The sequence below is a fragment of the Anomalospiza imberbis genome, chromosome 22 (genome assembly GCF_031753505.1).
Source record: "Anomalospiza imberbis isolate Cuckoo-Finch-1a 21T00152 chromosome 22, ASM3175350v1, whole genome shotgun sequence".
Classification (NCBI taxonomy): Eukaryota; Metazoa; Chordata; class Aves; order Passeriformes; family Viduidae; genus Anomalospiza; species Anomalospiza imberbis.
Window position 1 is genome coordinate 2523796 of NC_089702.1, and position 19912 is coordinate 2543707.

Sequence of the window (19912 nt, forward strand, 5' to 3'; positions counted from 1 at the left end):
CACGGCCTTAGGCATGTAAGAGATGAGATGCCTGTGTCTGGAGGAGTCCCTCTGGTCCCACTTTCCAGACAGTGAGGGAGGGCTACATCCAGCATTTCAGTGCTGGCATAAGGATGTTTGCTACATCCCCTTGCCCACAGAGGGAGCACAGCTCTGAACAACCATCTCTGACAGCTCTGAAATCAGATTGAATCAATCCCACCTCTAGGGGATTTAGGGATTTCAAGAGAATCTACTTAAGGCAGGTGTCAGAGGCAGCTCAGCTGTTCCCTTCATGGGCAAAAAGTAGAGATGCATTGAGGCTCTACCTTTTCAGCTGCAGCTCTACCTTTTCAGCTTTCAACTGAGTTGAAACAAATCTAACAAATTCCTTTTCTTTCTCTCTGTGAGACAAGTCCTTGGCTGCCTTTTTATGGTACATGCCATGTGCTAATGTCAACAGATTATTACAGCTGTGGCAGAAGATCATCTGCATTTAAAATATAATTTTTAATCTGCACTGTAAACTGACAGGAGGAATTACCAGCCTAACACCATTGCTAATGTAAGAAAACAAGGGAAATACTTCTATCAAAATTTGAATGACCCATTTTGGAGGCACTGGATGGCAGAATTGCTGGAGGTCAGGACACTTTGCTTCAAAATGTCTATTGTGAATGTATAAAGAAAATCCAGGGAAGAGCTAAGGCCAAAACTTACTTGAAGGGCCTCAGAGCCCTTTAAGTACACACAAATTACATATATTGAGGGTTGTTTCTGAGAGGTGTTCTGAATTAGAAGATAAACTCTCAGTAAATCAGTGGCTGCTGTGAGTGCTGTTGGCTTTAATAGAGCTAATGATCACAGCAATAGTCTAAAATTTTCATATGGGCTTAGAGGGCAGAATTAGGTCGTTTCCACTTCAGCTACATGGTTCTAACAAGTTAAAACCAGTGTGAATGTGTGCTGTTAGAGACTGCAGGAGTTTTTCATGTCATTCTCTATCTGTCATGCACAGGCTGTATTGAGATACCACTCAAAAGTGTCCTTTCATTCCTATGTTAATGGAAAAAAAACCCAGAAAGATCCCCCTTAAATACATCAGAGCACCAAATGTCTGAGAATATTGGGAGTTTCCTTATTGTGCTTGTGTGTCAAAGTCATCTGTGGCTCCAGGATCCACAGCTTGCACCTTTGTTTTCGTGTCATAAAACCCAGAGACAGAAGATGTCCTGTGTGGGTCACAGACAGAGGCAGCCCGAGGGGTGGCTGGTGATGGCAGAGCTGGGTGACTGCTCTGGCTTTGAGCTGTGTCCTTCTCTGTGTGCTGGCTCTGCTGACGTGGTCCTTGTGTGAACGGAGCCAAAGGTGCTTCCCCCTCTGTTCGTGGATACATTTCTGATGCCAAAATGCATTTTGTGCCTTGAGATTTGCTACTGTAGGCAGTGCCTGGTGGCCCCTTTGATGAGAGATGCTGAGTCTGAAGGACACAGAATTAACCACCCTTTTCTCCTCTGTGGCTCTTCTCTTTCAGTGCCTCAGTTTCCCATCCTGGGCAGTGAGAAAGCAGAGCTGGTCCAGCACTTTGTGAACATCCCACACACAGCAACCCTCCTCAGGGGAACGAGGCCATGTGAGTCATGAACAGATGGTCCTGAGCTTCACCTCTGCACTCCCTCATCATTCCCTATGTGTACCTGTGCCTCGAATTGTTCCTTCTTCCTTTGCCTGCCTACAGACAGGATTTTTGTTTGGTTTACTTTGGTGCTTGATTTATTTGGTCTGCGGGTGTTTTGGTGGACAGCAGTTGGCTTAGGTTTTCCCTTCACAGCTTCTGCTTGCTCCATTTGGGAGTGCTTTCTCCAAAGCTGGGCTCTTGGATGTATTTCTGTCCCCCTGACAGCTGCGGATTGATGTGAATATGAGCCAAAGCCTCCCCCAGCCCCAGCCTGAACTTCCCTGGCTGTCATCTGAAGTTGAGTTGCTCTGACTTCAGATGTCTTGGAGGAAGGCTGCCTGCCCTGTCAGCCCACTCAGGAAGAAAAACAGAGTGCAAGGAGCAATGCCCACTGCTCCCTAAGGTAGCACAAGGTTTTTTCTTCCTTTCTTTGGTCTGTGGGTGTCTCAGTTGTCACGTGGGCATTCCCCTGACTGCAGGAAGCGCCTGTGGGACCAGCTGGGAGCACAGATCTGACATCTGGGGGGAGAGCATATCCTCAGCAGGTACCCTGCACCCATGATGGAGCCACCCCTTCAATGCCAGCTCCTCTTGGTCAAAGGCTTGGTGACACCACCAAACAATGACACTTGGAGGGCACTGGCACCACGCACTCCCAGCCACTGCCTTCTCAATGAGCTCAGCCCAGCCTGCTCCAGACTTACACCCTTTGACCCAGCAGCTCTGCAGGCATTCCCAGAGACTCCTGGTCTGAGTAACTGGCTGAAGCCCTGAGATCTTGGCGCAGTGACTACGGCTCTGACTGTCTGTCTGATTCCCCCCAGATGGAGCCAGCAGAGGAACAAGATACAGGAAACCACACCCTGCTGACTGAATTCATCCTCTCTGGATTGTCCAGCCGCCCAGAACTCCAGCACTTGCTGTTCTTCACAATCTGCTTCAATTTACAGCATGACTCTCATCGGGAACCTTCTCATCTGCATGGTCACAGTGCACCCCACCCTCCACACGCCCTGTACTTCTTCCTCCGCGTCTGTCCTTCCTGGATATTTCCACAGCATCAGTGGTTGTCCCCAAGATGCTGGTAAACATCCTGTCAGAGGGACAGGAGCATCTCCTACCTGGGCTGTGTCACACAGCTCTACTGCGTGGTTTTCTTAGCGGCCACTGAGTGGTACCTGCTGGCAGCCATGGCCTACGACCGCTACGTGGCCGTGTGCCGCCCGCTGAGGTACCCTGCCATCATGAGCACCAGGGCTTGCCTTTCCATGGTGCTGCTCTCCTGCTGCAGTGGCAAGGTTGTGTCGGTGGTGCAGACAGCCAGGTGTTCACCCTGTCCTTGTGTGGGCCCAGGAGGATCAACTACTTCTTCTGTGACATCCCCCCGCTGGTGCTGCTCTCCTGCACGGACACGTCGCGCTACGAGAGGCAGCTCATCTCAGCCACGGTGCTCGTCATCTTCACGCCCTTCTGCCTCATCCTGCTGTCCTACGCCTGCATCATCTCCAGCATTCTGAGGATTTCCTCTGCAGAGAGCAGATACAGGACCTTCTCCACCTGCTCCTCACACCTTACTGTGGTGACGTTGTACTGTGCAAGTGGGACTTTGATTTACTTACAGCCAAAATCCAGTAATTCACAAGACACTAAGAAATCCTTGCTCTCATATACACAACTGTAATTCCCACTTTAAACCCCTGATTTACAGCCTGAGGAATAAAGAAGTGAAAGAAGTACTAATCAGAGTGATGGCTGTCTTGTTGAAGAAATAAAGATTTTCTTGTCCATGAATGTGTGGATTAAAAACTTTATTTCCATTTGTGGTGAGTTCTAATGGTTTACTAGCTCAGGGGAAAGTACAGGCACAAAGATCTGTTTCCCACTTGTAAATACTTTCTTTGTTATTTGCTTCAGAAGCAAATTATTTAAAACTTCTGAAAACTATTGAAAAATTAATTTCTTCCTTAGGAGTACAATATATATACCAGACATTTCTTCTAAAGCAGAGCACTTCCCATGTCTAATTAAGGTATCCATGCTTGCAACTCCTCACTTCCATTGCAGGAGCTCACCTCACCCTCTCACTGAAGAAATATTCATTTACAGTGAAGTTTCCAGGCTAAGCATACAGTAATTGATAGGGACTACGTGTTTTGCTCTGCCTTTTTTTCCCCTTGTATGTTTTATATGTTTTTTGTTTTTCCCTTACATGTCTTTATGTGTTTTCCATTCCTTCCAGCAGAAAAGAGGTCCACTGAATGAAAGTGATAAGGAAATCAGTTCACTTTCTTCAGAGCCCTGTGTTTTTTCATTTGAGGTGTGGGGAAAGGAAAGGAAAGGAAAGGAAAGGAAAGGAAAGAAAGGAAAGAAAGGAAAAGGAAAGGAAAGGAAAGGAAAGGAAGAAAGGAAAGGAAAGAAAGGAAAGGAAAAGAAAAGGAAAGGAAAGGAAAGGAAAGGAAAGGAAAGGAAAGAAAGGAAAGGAAAAGGAAAGGAAAGGAAAGGAAAAAGGAAAGGAAGAAAGGAAAGGAAAGGAAAGGAAAGGAAAGGAAAGGAAAGGAAAGGAAAGGAAAGGAAAAGGAAAGGAAAGGAAAGGAAAAGGAAAGGAAAGGAAAGAAAGGAAAGGAAAGGAAAGGGAAAGGAAAGGAAAGGAAAGAAAGGAAAGGAAAGGAAAGGAAAGGAAAGAAGGAAAGGAGAAAGGAAAGGAAAGGAAAGGAAAGGAAAGGAAAGGAAAGGAAAGGAAAAGGAAAGGAAAGGAAAGGAAAGGAAAGGAAAGGAAAGGAAAGGAAAGAAAGGAAAGGAAAGGAAAGGAAAGGAAAGGAAAGGAAAGGAAAGGGAAAGGTTAACTAATGGTCATTCCTCATTTCCAGCAAGAACTCAGCATTTAATACAGTGCAGTGCCCACACCCTCCAAGCACTGGGGAGTCAGAGTCATGGGATAAGAGCATTCTGCAAGTCCCAGCTGGAGAAATTCATCCAGGCATGAAAAGAAGTGTTTCCAGAGGATTAGCTGGTATCTACAAGGGCACACAGAGAAAAGGGCTGCTACTACCTGGGAGTATTTATCTGGGAGGGTTTTGCAGTTTATTCTGGATAGAACAGGTGCTCTGGCTTGGTGAATAGCCTGGGCCAGAGACTGCAACATTCAAACTGTATTTTCTATATGGAGGTCAAGTAAAAGAAATTTTCATTACCAATGTGGCCATGCTGACCTTTGCAGTCTCTCTGTTTCATCTGACTTAGTTGCCTGGCCATAAAGGCAGTAAAGGGCAGCAAAATTGAGTATAATGTTCTTTTTTTTGTTTAGTTTGCTTGTAAAAGAGGAAGGCAATGTAAGTCATCTCAGGATGAAGTCATTGCCTGACTTCAGAAACCTCATAACAACGAGTTAATGACAAAGTGGTTAATTGCATTTGGCAATGTTGTTTGCTTAGACTCCTCTAGGGAACTTAACTTGTCTCTGTATTGTTGAAACTCTTTTTTCTCATAATTAGAACACTGGAGAAAGAGCTAATGAAACTTCATTTACATTTCTACAGACTTTGCTTCTGGGAGCAGATCTACTTTTACCTCTGTAAAAACAGAGAACTTTTTTCTTGTTTTATTAGTCAAAAGATAATACTGAAAAAAGCATTTCTTAAAATAAAAAGTTTATTACTCTGGTATAATAACAGTAGTGTTAATCACTTTAAGGAACATTGCATTCCAAATGGTTAATGCTTTTATTTGCCTATTTTAATGATTTTTCAGACTCTGGTCCAAGGAGAATGAAACACCCAAAATCACTCATCCATTTGGAATAAACCTTTTTTATACCTGCTGCAGTGCCCTCCCACCAAACACTATCAGGAACTTTCTGTTTTTCCTGAATTCATCTCTTCTGTTTCCTGTTTCCACATGTGCATGAAGGATACCCCAAACAGAAACTGAGGTGGTAGGAAACAAGGCAGGTTTTTAGCTGGTGTAAATCAGAATTTCACCTCTTCAGCAAGGAGCACTGATTTTTGGTCTCTAAGAAACACAGCCATGGGTTTTGCTAGAGCTGAGCTCACACTTACACCATCCTGTCTCCTCTATAAAAAAGGGAAGTTCTGGTTAAATTATGTCATTCAGTGGATCACAGCTTCACAAATAGATCAGGGCAGAAGTTTGTGCCTGGATTCATCTCCCCAACCCCAATATGTGAACTATTGATTCTAGCATTCTAGGATAATGCATTTTAAAAATTTACATATTTTTAACATTTTAATTTCTTTCTATGAGTTATTTTCAGTGTGAAGTGGTATTTAATAATTAATTAATTCACTTTTCTGGCAAAAATTGGTACTGATTTAAATGCCTGTCTTGATAGGGATGCTGAGCTCAACATGCTGCCACAGTTTATGGCTCTGTCAGATCACCTCCGGTCATGGGTGCACTTGATCTCCTTAAGGAAGCTCCAAGAAAACAGCTAAATTAGTCATTAGTTAAGTGTTGGCTGGTGTAGTACCTGATTCTTCACTTTAGAACCACATAATGAAGTTTTAGCATTGTTGGAATGTGCTACTTTAATTCAGCTTATGACATTAAAGGTCAGTGTTGAGTTAATTTTTTATTAGCTTTACGAGGGGTTTATTAATATACATATATCTATGTAGTATAGAATGAAAGGGAGAGAGAGAGAGAGAGAGAAAGAAAGGAAGAAAAGAGAAAGAGAGAAAGAAAACAGAAAGAAAAAGGAAGAGAAAGGAGAGGAAGGAAGGAAGGAAGATTTGATTTATTGAATTAATACCTGATCTTGAGAATTCTAGACAATGGCTTCTAGAGGTCACATGGTTCAGGAATTATATAAGTTACAAGAAATAATAAATACAATAAATAATTACAAATAAATTCATGCATCTTAGAGCTTTAACTAAGACCCCACGGCACCTGAGTTAGCACTCCAGAACCACAGCTGATGCCACAATTCTATAATTATCACTCCTGGAGCCAGAAACAGCCAGCACACTGAAGAGACAGAGAAAACTTTATCTAAAGGATGCAGAGACAAACCCTTCCCCAGTCCTCTGGCACAAATATTCACTGTCTTCCAGCAGGCAGAGAGTGCAGCAGCTCAGATCAGAGGCAGTGTGGGTGCAGCCTCTGCTGCCAGTGCTGACATTTTGGGCAGGCAGATGGGTCAGGAATTTGCAGTTAGAGAAATAAATATCACTCAATTTATACACACAACCAGCACAATGAGCCCTTCAGCTCTCCATGGAAGGAAGGAAGAATGGAGAAAAGAAATAATATTGAGAAATGTTTTGATTTCAAGACATGACATGAATTTTGACCTTTGACAAAGCATCAGAAAGTGACATAAGGAAGTTTTTCCTCTTGTTTGCTTTTATATTTCCTTTTCTCCTTTTCTTCCTTTTATTATTCTGAGCTCTACTTCCTCTTATCAGTTTCTCTCCCCATCAGATTTTTGTTTCTACTGTCAAGAGGGATCTCATTTCTCACTTATCTCTCTAAGGGAATTAAACTCAAACAGCTCTAAACCTAAATAATCCTTACAGGTCTGAGAATTTTCTCCCACTAAAGCATTTTCAGAATGCTTTTCTCTCTATCTCAATATTGCTGGTGAAGTTACTAATGCAGGAATGTGCAGATGCCATCGTGCTGATGCCAAATTGATTTTGTGCCTTTTCTCTTTTATATATTCTCTCTATTCTTTGTGCATATATTTATATCCCTGCAGCTTATCATTGTATTAGAGCTAGTTTTCCCAGTACTTTTCCCTGCCCTGACAGGCAGAAAGACAAAACACATTCCAAGGCCCTTGACCTATCTTGGTTCTCCCTAGGAACCAGCTCTTCCAGACTTACTTTTATAATCAAAGTTTAGTTTCTATCTGAGGGGGGAAGATTCAGAGGAAGTTGAACTGGGGAAAATTTCATCACCTCTTGTGCTCCTAATGGTGATTTTTTTTCAATTATGCTCATTTCCTAAACTTATAAAACTGGGGGTTGGGCATTTAGTGGACATTTTCCAGACATTTTCCATGTCTGCCCTTGGAGGTCTCCAATAAAGACCAACCTTTATATTCCCCCCCATATAAATATTATCTCCAAAGTGTGTTATTTGCAGGTTCAGTAAGGCATCAGTGCTAGCTTAGAGATGAAACTACAGAGGAGTGCTGAAGAGAAGCGAGACATGCTGGAGTGCAAGGCTCAGCTGTGGTTTCCACAGCAGAGAACTTGGCTGTGGGAAGGGCCCCTTGCATGGTCAGTGCCAAGGTATTTGTCCTGGTTTAGGGTTTGGTGTGTCATGGAGATGTCTTTGCAGGTAATCTATTGCAAATTTTTATTTGGCCCCAGACATTCCACAATGCTGCAGACTCCATGTGACTGACCTTCCTAAATTGATGGGAGGCGGATGTTGTCCCCACCTCACATCTAGAAAGTTGCTCACTTATTGAAGGAGCAGGAATATCAGTGATGATCACAGTTTTGGTCATGGGAACACCAGATTTGATGTCTTTGGATCTACTGTCTGCTCTGGTTTCTGTATTCCTGCTGACAGAAATATTTTCCCCAGTGTTCTCCTGATGCCCTTTTTCATCTCAGTGTTCCTCAGCGTGTAGATCATTGGGTTTAGCATTGGAGTGACCACAGTGTAAACAATGGAGGCCACCTTGTCCCTAGGGTATTTCTTATAAGGCTGGGCATAGGTGAGGATGCAGGGGATGAATATCAAGCTCACAACAGTTATCTGTGTTCCACAGGTAGACAGAGCTTTTCTCTTCCCTTCTGTGATGCACGTCCTTATCTTAAGCAAGATGACAATGTAAGAAATAATCAAGATTACAAAAAGGCTGATGAGGATCACTCCACTGTTAAACACCATCTGGAGCTCAGCCGTGTGAGTGTCAGTGCAGGCCAGTTTGATGACTTGAGGGACGTCACAGTAGAAATTGTCCAGTACATTTGGGCCACAGAATGGCAGCTGGAGAAGGAAACCAGTTTGTGTAATAGAATGAAGAAATCCACCCAGCCATGCAGCTGCCACCAGTCCTGTGCAGGTGTTCCAGTTCATGATGGACAGGTAGCGCAGTGGCTCGCAGATGGCCACGTACCGGTCCACCATCATCCCCAGGAGCAAGAACGACATTGCACCCGCAATGAAATGGAAGAAGAACATCTGGAGGAAACACTGATTGAAGGAGATGATTGTGTGCTGGGCGAGGAGGCCTGACAGCAGTCTGGGAGTATTGACTGAGGAGTCACTGACATCAAGGAAAGCAAGGTTGGCCAGGAGGAAGTACATGGGGGTGTGGAGCTGGTGATCCACAGCCACAGTGGCAATGATGGTGAAGTTCAGCAGCCAGGTTATTACATAGATGAGAAAGAAGATCACAAAGAGACAATACTGCAGCTTGTGGCTCTGTGTCAGGCCCAACAGGACAAATTCTGTCACAGTGGTGGTGATGTTCATTGATTCCATTCTTTATCCTGCACAAACAAGAGCAATAAAGATGACAATAAATGCGTATATAGAATTAATTGTGCTATAGAATTAATAAAACGCAGAATCATAGGATAATTTATGTTGGGAGGGATTTCTGGAAGTCATCAAGTCTCACCAAGTCTGTGGACTGTTCAAGTATATAACCAGTCTTATAGGGAAAAAACAAAACATAAACAAAGAAGAAAAAAGAAAAAGAAAAAATAAAACAAATTCCCTTACATTTAGCGAGAACTTATGATATTCCAATAATACCTTATTGTTGTACACCTCCAGGAAGGCTCTATCTCCTCCATATCCTCATCTCATCAGCTAGTTATACACAGAAATGAGGTTTCTTTCCCCTTAGCCTTCTCTTCTGTATGGGTGAACAAACCCAGTTCTCTCAGCGTCTCCTCGAAAGTCAAGTGATCCAGCCCAGTGCTTCATTTGGAGGCCCTCCAAGGAAATCAGTCCAGTGTGTGTATCACTGTCTTTCTTGTCCTGGAGTGCTGTGGTCTTGACTCAGTCCTGCACTGAGGAGGGGTGGGATCAGTTCCCTGCACCAGCTGGCCAGACCTTTGCTAGCAGAGCTGAAGCTGTCTGCCACCTTCTATGACAGAGGAACACATTCCCATCTCCTCTTCAGCTGTTTGTCTACCAGGGAGGGTCATTATCTACAAAGCTGCTTCCTGGCCCCTAGTCTCTGCTGATTGCACAGGCTTGCCCTTTGCTAGATGCAAGATGACATATTAATTTGTGTCAGACTTTATAATGTTAGTACCAACCTATTTCTCCAAACTGTCCCTCCTAATACCAGTCCTGCCATCCAGTGTACTGACTACTTTCCCCGTTTTGCTGTCCTCAACAACTCCTATCACCACATGAGTTTGTGTAAAGTCCCTCTCTATTTCTCTTGTAGGCACTTTCAGCAGCCACTGCTGGAAGGCTGCTGAAAGGTTTCCCCAGAGCTTTCTCTTCTCTCCATACATTAAATAACTCCAGCCCTCACAGGGGAGGTGTTCCAGCCTCTGTGGCCCTCCTTGGATCAGGAGCTCCATGGTCCATTTGTGCAGGTCCACGTGCTCCTTTAGCTTGGGGCCCCAGAGCTGGACACCATTCTGCAGGTGGGGTTTCAGGAGAGGGGAGTTTTTGGGCAGAATTATCTCCCTGGACTTGCTGGCCTTGATGCTTTTGATGCAGCCCAGGGTAGGATTGGTTTCTGGGCTGTGAGTGGACATTGACAGGACATAATGAGTTTTTCATGCACCAAACATCCTCAGGTCCTCCTCTGCAGAGCTGCTCTCAATCCATGCACTTCCCAGCCTCGGGATTGGCCTCACCCATGTGCAGGACCCTGTGCTTGGCCATGTTGAACTTTCTGAGGTTTGCCCCAGCCCACTTCTGTCCTGTCAAGGTTCCTCTGTATGGCATCCCTTCCCTCCAGAACACCAACCACACCACTCAGCTTGGGAAGCTGCACCTCTGCCTGGAATACACCTCACCTAAAGTAAGGACTTGCAAGTTAGGCTGAGCTGAAGCTTATCCTTGGAGCTGCTGAGGCTCTCTGTGTAGATACAGACAAAAAGTCACCCACACAGGACCTGCTTTCCCTAATCCTTAACTCCCACTGTTGAGGCTGGCTGGACATGTAAGTCCACATTAGGCCAGGTGATCTGTGCACTAAAAAACAATTTAGGACAGGGGAGGTGGCTCTTTCAGCTCCCATCAGAGTCAAGAAGTCTGCAGAGAGAATGTGCTCACCCTAAAGTCAACATCACTGTGGCCAGGCTTCTCCTCCTTGGCTCCATGGACAGCTCAGTTTCAACCCCAACTTCTTCCCAACTTCTGGCCTTCTGTACATCAGATTATTACAAAGACCTCTGCATCACAGTCCTTTTCCAAACTTCTTTTCAGTCAGGTAAATGGCATGAGATAAAAATCACAGTGTCTCAAGTTCTAGAAAAATAATGTTGTTATATTCAGTGAATTTGGAGATACTGTGGGGAAGTTCTAAGAGAAGATGGCAGCTGCTCATCAGCAGCCACAGCCTAAAATGACTGAGCCATTTCCTTGATGGGAGGTTATTACCTCTATTTGGCTGCTGAAACAAAAATCTAATTTCTTACAGGAAAAAGCCACATGTAGAATAAACCACAACTTTTTTATTTCCCCCTATAAACTATTAAAACTATTCCCAAAATGGAATTTCAGAGAATTGTAGAAATGAGAACTTTCTGCACATTTCAGTTGCCTCTGGTGAATACTCTGCTGGGATACTGTAATTTTTTCCCATAACAGCTTCCTCCTTAGTGTCAGTGAATAATTCCATTTTAAATCGTTATATACATAATCCTATCTTCTGCTTGAAAATTGCAGATTTTTTTTTCCACAGACCCAAAAAGGAAAGCCACTTTTGGTAGGAAATCACGTTTTCTAACAATCCAGAGTTTATACTGTGGATTCTTTGTTCTGATTTCCTATTAAAAAATAGTATTTTCACAAAAGCTTGGGGGAAGGAAAAAGCAATTTGCTTTCAACTGTAATCCAGCCTTTCTCCTTTGCCTCAGTAGTCTCCCTAACATAAAAGTAAGACTGAGCTCCAGCCAAAACCTGAAATACAGAAATGCTGAGACAGGTATGACTTATGCCTGCCTTCCCTCAGACCTCTCCCAACACATGAGAAGTGTCTCTGAAGCTGACTCTGTTAAATAAGATTATATATTAAAAGCGATAAACAAGCATTTTCAGCTGATTTTCTCTTTCACAGTATAATCACTGCCACTGGCAGCATGTAGAATTATTCATCCTTCCAGTATTTTTGGCAGAAAGAGCAAATACCTTCAGCAAACTCCTGTTTCTGTGATCCAACTTCACACAAGCTACGAGATGTCATTCTCAAGTTACAAGATAAAACAGCACAGCTCTACTCAGAGGAGCAGGGGATGCAAACGTACCTCCAACAGAAGACTCCAACAACCTTCCCTTACAGGATTCCTAATGCCTTTGTTAAGGGATATGATGGGATTCAAGAAGAAAGCAAAATCCCAAATTGCCATGCACTTCTGGTCATTCAAAAACAATAACAATAATATAATTAGCAAAACTAGATTTTGTCACCATGGGGCTAATTAAAAAGTTCTTGTAGTGCTTCACGTCATGTGGATCAGGACCACGTGCAGATGAAAGAACCTTGTGATAATTGGAGCAGAACTAAAATGGGAATTTTCATGGCAGTGTAGTCACTTCTCCCCTTTGCAAGATGAAAAAATGCAAATTACAACTCTCCCAACCACAGACTTGCTGCTCTGGAGCTTGTGTTCAACTGTGCTCTGAAATAAAAGTTCAGTCATTGCTACAGAATTGTTCTATCAGTAAAGCCTTCAGGGCAGTGATTCTAAAACACTTCTCTGCTCCTTTACAAAGTGAATTTTTCTGGTTATACAATAAAAACTTGGTCTACACATACACAAAGGGGCACAGATGCCCACCAGCAGTACCAGAGCCACCACAGTAACCTAATCAGAGAAATGGACACTGATCCACCTCATCCAAGGGCTGCCCCAGGAGATCCAGCAGCCCCAGGGCTGGGTGTGCTACCTGTTCCAATGAGTCAGTGGGAACAGCTTCTGGGTCAGCTCACAGCCTGAGGCAGAGTTAATGCCCAGGAGATAAAGGACCCATTATGGAATGGAGGGAGAAAAGCATCTCAGATGGTTCCAAGATTTACTAGGGAGATTTAGAGGAGGAGCCACACTTGTCTGGCCATGCCCTGCTCCTGCTCAGTGCAGTCAGGATTTCCTGTCTGGGTGAGGGATCTCTATTCTGTGTGCCCATGTGTGCTGCAGCTGGAGTCACAGTGCCCATGTGTCCATGGTGCCAGGTGCCATTGGCCTGCTTGGCCACCTGGGCACACATGAGCTCATCTTGAGCCCCTGTCAACCAGCACACCCCGGTCCTTCCAGCTTTCCAGGCCCACTTCCCTAAGCCTAGAGCACTGTATGGGCTTGTTGTGACCCAGGTGCAGGACCCAGCACTTGGCCCTGATGAGCTTCCTACCACTGGCCTTGCCCCATGGATCCAGCCAGAGACCCCTCTGCAGAGCCTTCCCACCCTCCCAAAACTACCATCCAAGCTGGTGTCTGCCAACTTACTAAGAGTGCTCAATGCCCCCATCCAGATCACTGATGAAAGATACTAAAAAGGACTGGTTCCAGTACTGAGACCTGAGGAACACCAGTTGTGATGGGCCACCAGCTGCATTTAAGTCCCTTCCCCACCACACCTGGCACTCAGCTGCCCAGACTGGTTTGTACCCAGTGGAGAGTATGCCCATCCAGGCCATGAGCAGCCAGTGTCCCCAGGAGAGCACTGTGGAAAATTGAGTCCAAGGCTTTACTGAAGTCTATGGTTGAGCAGAAATTAAGGGAAATACCAACTTTAATTAGGAAATGAGTGTCTTACATTTTGTGAAAGAATGTGTAGAGCAGACTAACAATACAAAGGGTGCAGAACTATGACTGAAAACTCTGAATTAAGCCTCGCTGTCTTTAATACTGTGTTGCAACTTAGCAGTCAGCCCAGAGGTAACCCCAAAGCAAGGCACCAGTGCAGATTACTCCACCCTGCCCGAAAGAGACCAAAACTCCAGGATCAGCCTGGTCACAGATGTCACATGCCCTGGTGCGTGGAGAGATGTGGCTATCCCAGCCAGTCATTGGGCTTGCCTGTACAAACTGACAGAGATGTTGTTGATCCTAAGTGCCTCAGTGTGTTCCTGCCTATTGCCTCTGCTGGGGCAGTGACTGCAGCCCCTGTTGGCACACACAGCCCCTTCCACTTCCATGCCCAGAGGGGTCACTGCCCTGTGAGTACAGCCCATGAGGAGCTCCATTCAGACTCCAGGGGAGTGAAGAGTGAAGCCTCTGTCCAGCCCTGCAGCAGGGCAGTGTCAGAGGATGTGAAAGGAGCATGTCAGCTAATTTAGGGGTATCTGGTCAAAGGAGCCAAAAAGGCAGTGATAAACCAGATATGTGATGGGGAGGCTGTGATGAGAACAAACCTGATCAGCCACCCAAAGGGGTAAGATGTGTGAGGCTGAGAACATTAATTTTTACAGTAGGGAAGTAATGGGAGACACAGCCATAAAACCTACCAATTAGCATTAACAAGGCAAATTACCAGAAACAAATGGCATCACTCACACCAGCTGATGAGCTCTCAAGAAGCCATAGGCAGCCTAGGACTTTGCAAGTGAGAATCAGGATGCAAAGCTCAGTGTCCAGGATGTTGGATGAAGACAGTGGGATGTCGGCTGTTGAGGAACAGGGACAGGGAGCAGCCAAGAGAGGTTAGACAGAAAAAGGTTCCAAGAGGCTGGTTGGGTGTAAAACCTGCACCAGTCAGTGCTGGTGTGGCTGTGCTCTACACTTGACCACCACAGTCCTGGTTTATTTAATCCTTCTGTAACTCTCTGTGCAGACTCGCAGGGTCCCATCTGTGTGCTACAAGGACCAAGTGCTGGTGGATTTGGGGCCAGCTCCTGAAATCAGACAGGGGGACAGGAGAGCAGAGACCCACCTGTGGTAGCAGCTCCTGCAGCCAGTGGGAAGTCACCCTACAGCCCCTGAGGCAGGAATACTCCGTGTCCACAAGAACAGCTGCTGGGGGGCAAGCATGAGCAAGGGGAGCGAGGGGCTGCATGCCAGCAGCTGGAGCAGGACAGCCACTCACAGCATGTCTGCTGATTCTGGGAAAGGCAACTCTGTGTACATCCCACAAGCCAGGTGTGTATCCAGCAGCAGTAATTCAGAGCAGCTGGCAAGTAGGAGACTCCAGGTATGGGCAGGGTTATCAGGAGGGCAAGGGATTCATGTTGGTACCTGGAGATACCTGCAAGTGTGGTGTGCCTTTGGGATGAGCATCTGAGTGATGCTGAGTCTTTGGTGCGTCAAGCTGGAGGAGCTGGCAAGGAGAGGACCTGTGGGATGGGTCAGGAGGTCCATGGTCCTGTGGGGTCCTGTGGACCATGCTGGAGTGCTGGGTGGACAGAGGGGTCACGCTAGTGCTCAAAGCATTTGTGAGTGTGCACGTCCTTGTGAACCCCGAGGGTGTCACGTGAGTCTGCCAGCCCCATCATGCGTGGTGCCTGTGTGTCACCTGTGTCCTGTGTGGGGTTGCTGTGTGTCACTGTCCACATGTCTGTGTGTGACAGCAGCTCAGCATCAGGCCTGGCTGACCCTGCAAACAGGAAAGAACAGCTGTGTCCCCAGCTGGGACAGAAACCCTGGGTACCAGGCCCCCAGGCTGGATGTCAGTGGCCACACAGGAGGGTCCTGGGCCCCAGGTGCTGAAGGCAGCAGCTGCTTCTCCCATGGCTTAACAAAAGCATTCACCTCTAAAGGAACAGAGACACCTGGCCCGAGGCAGAGGGGCACAGGATTGGCTCAGACATGCCTGCAGAAACACTCTGCTAGCCCTGAGCACTGGAGTGCCAGCACTGGGGTAACACAGTGCCTGTACTCAGGATCACTAGGCCTTGCAGCCTGGGGACCAGGGCTTCCTTAAGGTCACCAAAACTAGACACATCCAATCGAGATTTCAGCCTGCTGTCACCCAAACATGCACCTTTTCTGGCTCTACTGCAGAGAAAGGGGCACGGGGCATGTGTGGATTTATCATGATGGAAAGTCTTAACTGCACTCAGAAGACAGTGCTTCCACAGCCCATGTACAGATTCACATGACAGAAGCTCATTTAAACCTGTGATGTATTTAAGCCAAACACCATGCAGAGGCAACTTTTCAAATGTCCTGAGTCCCACATCCAGGCAGTGAGTCCAAGGCCTGGGAGCTCTGCTTAGTGGCAGTCCTCTGTGGGATACAAACATCTCTTTCGTCCTCTGTGGGATACAAACATCTCTTTCAGAAGAGCTGAAAGTGGCAGTTCTTCTCCAGCCATACCTGTTTTCATTTCCAATCACAACCCAAAGCCATTGCAATCAACAAGGTTTATACAGGTACAGCAACTAACTGGGCTGGCTAACCAGCCTGGCTGACAGAAGGATGCTGCAGACCACAACATCTGGGGGAGCTCTGAAGCCTGAGGCCCTAAAAGCTCAGCTGAAGTAACTAAAGCAGCACTGCTGACTGTCCCCATTGTACTGGCCCACAAGGAACTGGGTCTCTATCTCAGAGTATGTCAGCCTACTCTCACAGACTGAAGCTCTTGGGAAGAGGAAGAAAGCTGCACCTAACTTACAGGCAGCAAAGACAAAGTCCAAGGAACCCACATCTACCTCAAACCATGCTGCTTTCATGACTATTCCCAAAGTCCCATTTTACCTGGCTGTGCTGACACTAACTGCAGGGACTATCTCCAGTTCCTTCTGAAGTCCCACTCCAATTTTCCTGCCTGGAAAGCCAGCAGATTGCCATTCTGTCTCCAGTAGGTACTGAGCAGAGTCAGGAGAGTGGGGCACCTAGACTTCACCAAGACTGATCCTTCAGCTACTCTGACTACAGCATGGCATAAACCAGAAATACGTGGACTGCTGTTGCTCTGGATGGTGTTTATCTGCCTGAAGTGTCTTTTAATAGAATTTTCTAGCCCCAACTTACATCACACTAGGAGTATTTCTCCAGAAGTACTGCTATAATAAATTTCACTGCTTTGTGGACTTCACACACTGCAACCCACTTCAGGATATGGAAGTGGGTCAAGGGAAGCACATGGATATATTTTCTGTCACTGTGAGATGATGAAATAGCAAACTGCATTACAAGGGAAGAGGTACTGCTTCCCAAGGTAGACCAGGCAGCTTGGATATCCTCACTGCCCAGTTAGGCACATGCCCAGTCAAGCACCACCTCATGGGATCAATAAAAGAAAACCACCCTGGTCTGAGGTAAGCACAATGAAGGCAATAGCTGAAATGCTCTTTTAGACTAAAGCTGTGACTTGCACTGCCTCACACAGTGATGTACCACCCAGCTTTCCTGAGCTCAAACTTAGATGTAATGGGCACTCAGCCAAGGCAAAGCAGTCCAGGGGCACAGTCTGATTGTCACCCTTTCCCCTACAGGCTGGCAAAGCAGGGTTCTCCCTCATCCCTGCCACAGCACAAGGGCTATGGAACCCTGAAAGGGTGCAACTGTTTGGACTAGATTCAGCTGAAGGTACTGACACATCAGCTTGGTACCAGCCACAAGAAAAGAGAGGGCAGTCTCCAAGCAATCTGTATTCAGCACCCTCTGATGGATCTTCTCCCACAGCCACCAAGACCAAGAAAGAGACTTATGCTCTTCTGCGTTTCCCCTCATCATGGGGAAAAATAGGAAGGGCGATTTCCACTACCATGGAGGAATTACAACAGCATTAGGATGAGTTTCCTGCTGCACATCTCTCAGGGGAGAAGACGTTACACCCCCAGCTGCTTTGCCAGCTGTTCACACACCATGCAAATGGGAAGATGGGCAATTCCACAGTGACAGTCCATTGAGGGGCTCATGCCCTTCCCCAAATGCAGGTAATGTTAACATTCAGGTGGCAGTAAGAAGGGTGATTCCTAAACTGGGGATGCAGGGAGATACAGGGGGAAAGGATCGCTCACCCCTTCTGTATGTGGATGGGGAAGTGCCAAGGGGCAGGGCTCCCCTCTTTGATAGGCAGGCATGTGAGCTCACACAAACAGGGCCCAGCCCAGCCCAACTGGGGAGGCCTTAAGCCACAATGTCCTTCAGGGCTGCAGGCAGCTCAGGGAAGATGAAGCGGTAGCCGCTCTCCAGGGTGCGTTTGGGCAGCACCCTCTGTCCCTCCAGCAGCATGACCGCCCGCTCTGGCCCAAAGACAGCACGCACGGCCCAGGCGGGCACCGGCAGCAGCGCCGGGCGCCCCAGGGCTGCCGCCAGCTCCTGGGCAAAGGTGCCATTGGAGGTGCCAGGGGAGGATGGGGCAACGCCGTTGAGGATGCCTTGCACAGACTCCTTCTCCAGGGCATGGCACACAATCCCAGACAGGTCCTGAATGTGGATCCATGGGAAGGGCTGGAGTCCAGAGCCCATGGGGCCTCCAAGTCCCAGACGGAAAGGCAGGAGCATCTGAGAGATTGCACCGCCATCTCGACCCAGCACTACACCTGTGGGGAGAACAGAGTCACACCAGGTGTCCCTGCCCAAAGGGCAAAAGCCCCTTCACACCCAGACCTACAAGCAGGAGAATCCTTAAGAGGGCTGGCCTGGAACAGGACCCCAGCAAGGAGAGGCAGAAGAACTGATGGCCTTTACCCTCCTCTTCCCACTCTTGCCTCAGCAGTAAAGCAGTCACCATTACTAAGCATGATGCCCCATCTCACCTGATCTCACCACAACACCACGAGTTGGGCTCCCAGGGATGAGAGCTGCAGCCTCCCACGAGCTCACCAGGCGTGAGAAGAAGTCAAAATCCCCTCCTGGACTGTCTTCAGTGTACTCAGCCGTGGGGCTGGGGCGGTAAAAACCTGCAGGGTGACAGCAGACAGGGGGTCAGGGTTGAATGATGACACCAACCCCCCCCATTCCCCATTAGACCACCTTCTCTGCCTCCAGGAGCCCAGAACCCCTGTGAGGAAAGGCTGAGAGAACTGGGATTGTCCAGCCTGGAAAAGAGACCCAATTGCAACTTTCAGTACCTGAAGGGAGCCTACAAGTAAGCTGGAGAGAGACTACAAGGGCCTGGAGTGCCAGGAGAAGGGGAAATTGCTTCAAAGTGGAAGTCAGTCTAGGAAGAAAATCTTCCCTGTGAGGGTGGGGAGGCCCTGCCACAGGATGCCCAGAGCATCTGTGGCTGTCCCTGCATCCCTGGAAGTGTCCAAGGCCAAGATAGACAGGGCTTGGAGCAACGTGGGACAGTGGAAGGTGTCCCTGTCATGGCAGGGGTGGCACCGGATGGGCTTTAAAGCCCCCTCCAACCCAGACCATTCTGGGATTCTGTGAGCTCAACCACTCCACCAGGGACATCCTCACATGAACAGCACAGGGTCTCTGATGGCAATGCTGACAAGTTTTTGAACTACCAATGTGCTCCACAGGTTCAGTAGGATGCATTAACACTCAGGCAGCCCCAAAACCCAAACAGTCCTGCAAGGAACACACTGAGCTGACTGGTAGGTTCCTGCTTTAATACTGGGCATCACAGAGGATAAACCATGGCAGCTCTAAAGATAAACCTCAGCTTTAAAGACTGCAGCAAGCAGGAAGTAGGAGATAATGCACAGGGCTTCAGCTGAGGCCTTACTGACACAAACTGATTCTACAAGATTCCTAAAGGCTTTCACAGGAAAACACAGAAAAGCTTCTGCCCTAATGACACCAAGACAAAGCACAGGGACCCAATTCCTCTCCAGCAGCACTAAAAGCTTAGCAAGGCTTGCCTAAACGCAGTGGCACTGATGGCAATAAAGCTGACATTTCAAGGCAAGACAGGTGCTCCTGAGGAACTGTGTTTCTGTCTGCAGGTAAAGCCTCTCCAGGTCAGCAGGAGTGCTGTCTTGGCCAGGCCCAACCAATACCTACGCCAGTGACGAGGACCCAGGCACGGGGCGGCTGCTCAGCAGCAGCAATGGCTTTGGCCAAGGCCTTCGTGGTCTCCACCCGGCTGCTGATGACCTCCCTGCAGAAGGCATCACCCCACCTGGGAAAGGGAGAGCCAGGGATTAAACACCTCACAAGGACACCCAGGAAACAATGCCAGCAAGGGGGACCCCAGCCAACACCAGCTCACAAGCACAGGAGAGGTCACAGGAACTCCCCTCAC

General features: G+C 47.1%; 3 protein-coding genes across 3 annotated transcripts in view; 1 reads left to right on the forward strand and 2 right to left on the reverse strand.

Moving 5' to 3' along the window:
* The first annotated feature begins 1499 nt into the window (after nt 1-1499).
* On the forward strand, nt 1500-3474 carry LOC137486628 (olfactory receptor 10A5-like). The gene is given in 8 exon segments (XM_068212058.1): nt 1500-1612; nt 2482-2592; nt 2594-2669; nt 2672-2686; nt 2689-2759; nt 2761-2977; nt 2980-3335; nt 3337-3474. Coding segments are annotated over 7 exon segments (939 nt in total). The 5' UTR covers nt 1500-1612; the 3' UTR covers nt 3430-3474.
* A 4634-nt stretch (nt 3475-8108) lies between these two features.
* LOC137486627 (olfactory receptor 4D1-like) lies at nt 8109-13073 on the reverse strand. The gene is made up of 2 exons (XM_068212056.1): nt 12722-13073; nt 8109-9129 (listed from the first exon to the last, which is right to left on the reverse strand). The coding sequence occupies exon 2, from the start codon at nt 9119-9121 to the stop codon at nt 8132-8134; it is 990 nt and encodes a 329-aa protein (XP_068068157.1). The 5' UTR covers nt 9122-9129; nt 12722-13073; the 3' UTR covers nt 8109-8131.
* A 3492-nt stretch (nt 13074-16565) lies between these two features.
* SDR39U1 (short chain dehydrogenase/reductase family 39U member 1) overlaps nt 16566-19912 on the reverse strand; it is a 5569-nt gene continuing 2222 nt past the window's right edge. Inside the window, exons 4-6 of the mRNA XM_068211746.1 lie at nt 19668-19789; nt 18474-18617; nt 16566-18257 (exon numbers count right to left, since the gene is read on the reverse strand). Of these exons, the coding sequence (XP_068067847.1) occupies nt 17842-18257; nt 18474-18617; nt 19668-19789 (682 nt within the window). The 3' untranslated portion in view covers nt 16566-17841. The remainder of the gene's footprint in view (nt 18258-18473; nt 18618-19667; nt 19790-19912) is intronic.

Bases quoted from the DNA above. Each gene is read 5' to 3' on its own strand.
- LOC137486627 (XM_068212056.1), bottom strand. From the start codon at position 9,121: ATGGAATCAATGAACATCACCACCACTGTGACAGAATTTGTCCTGTTG.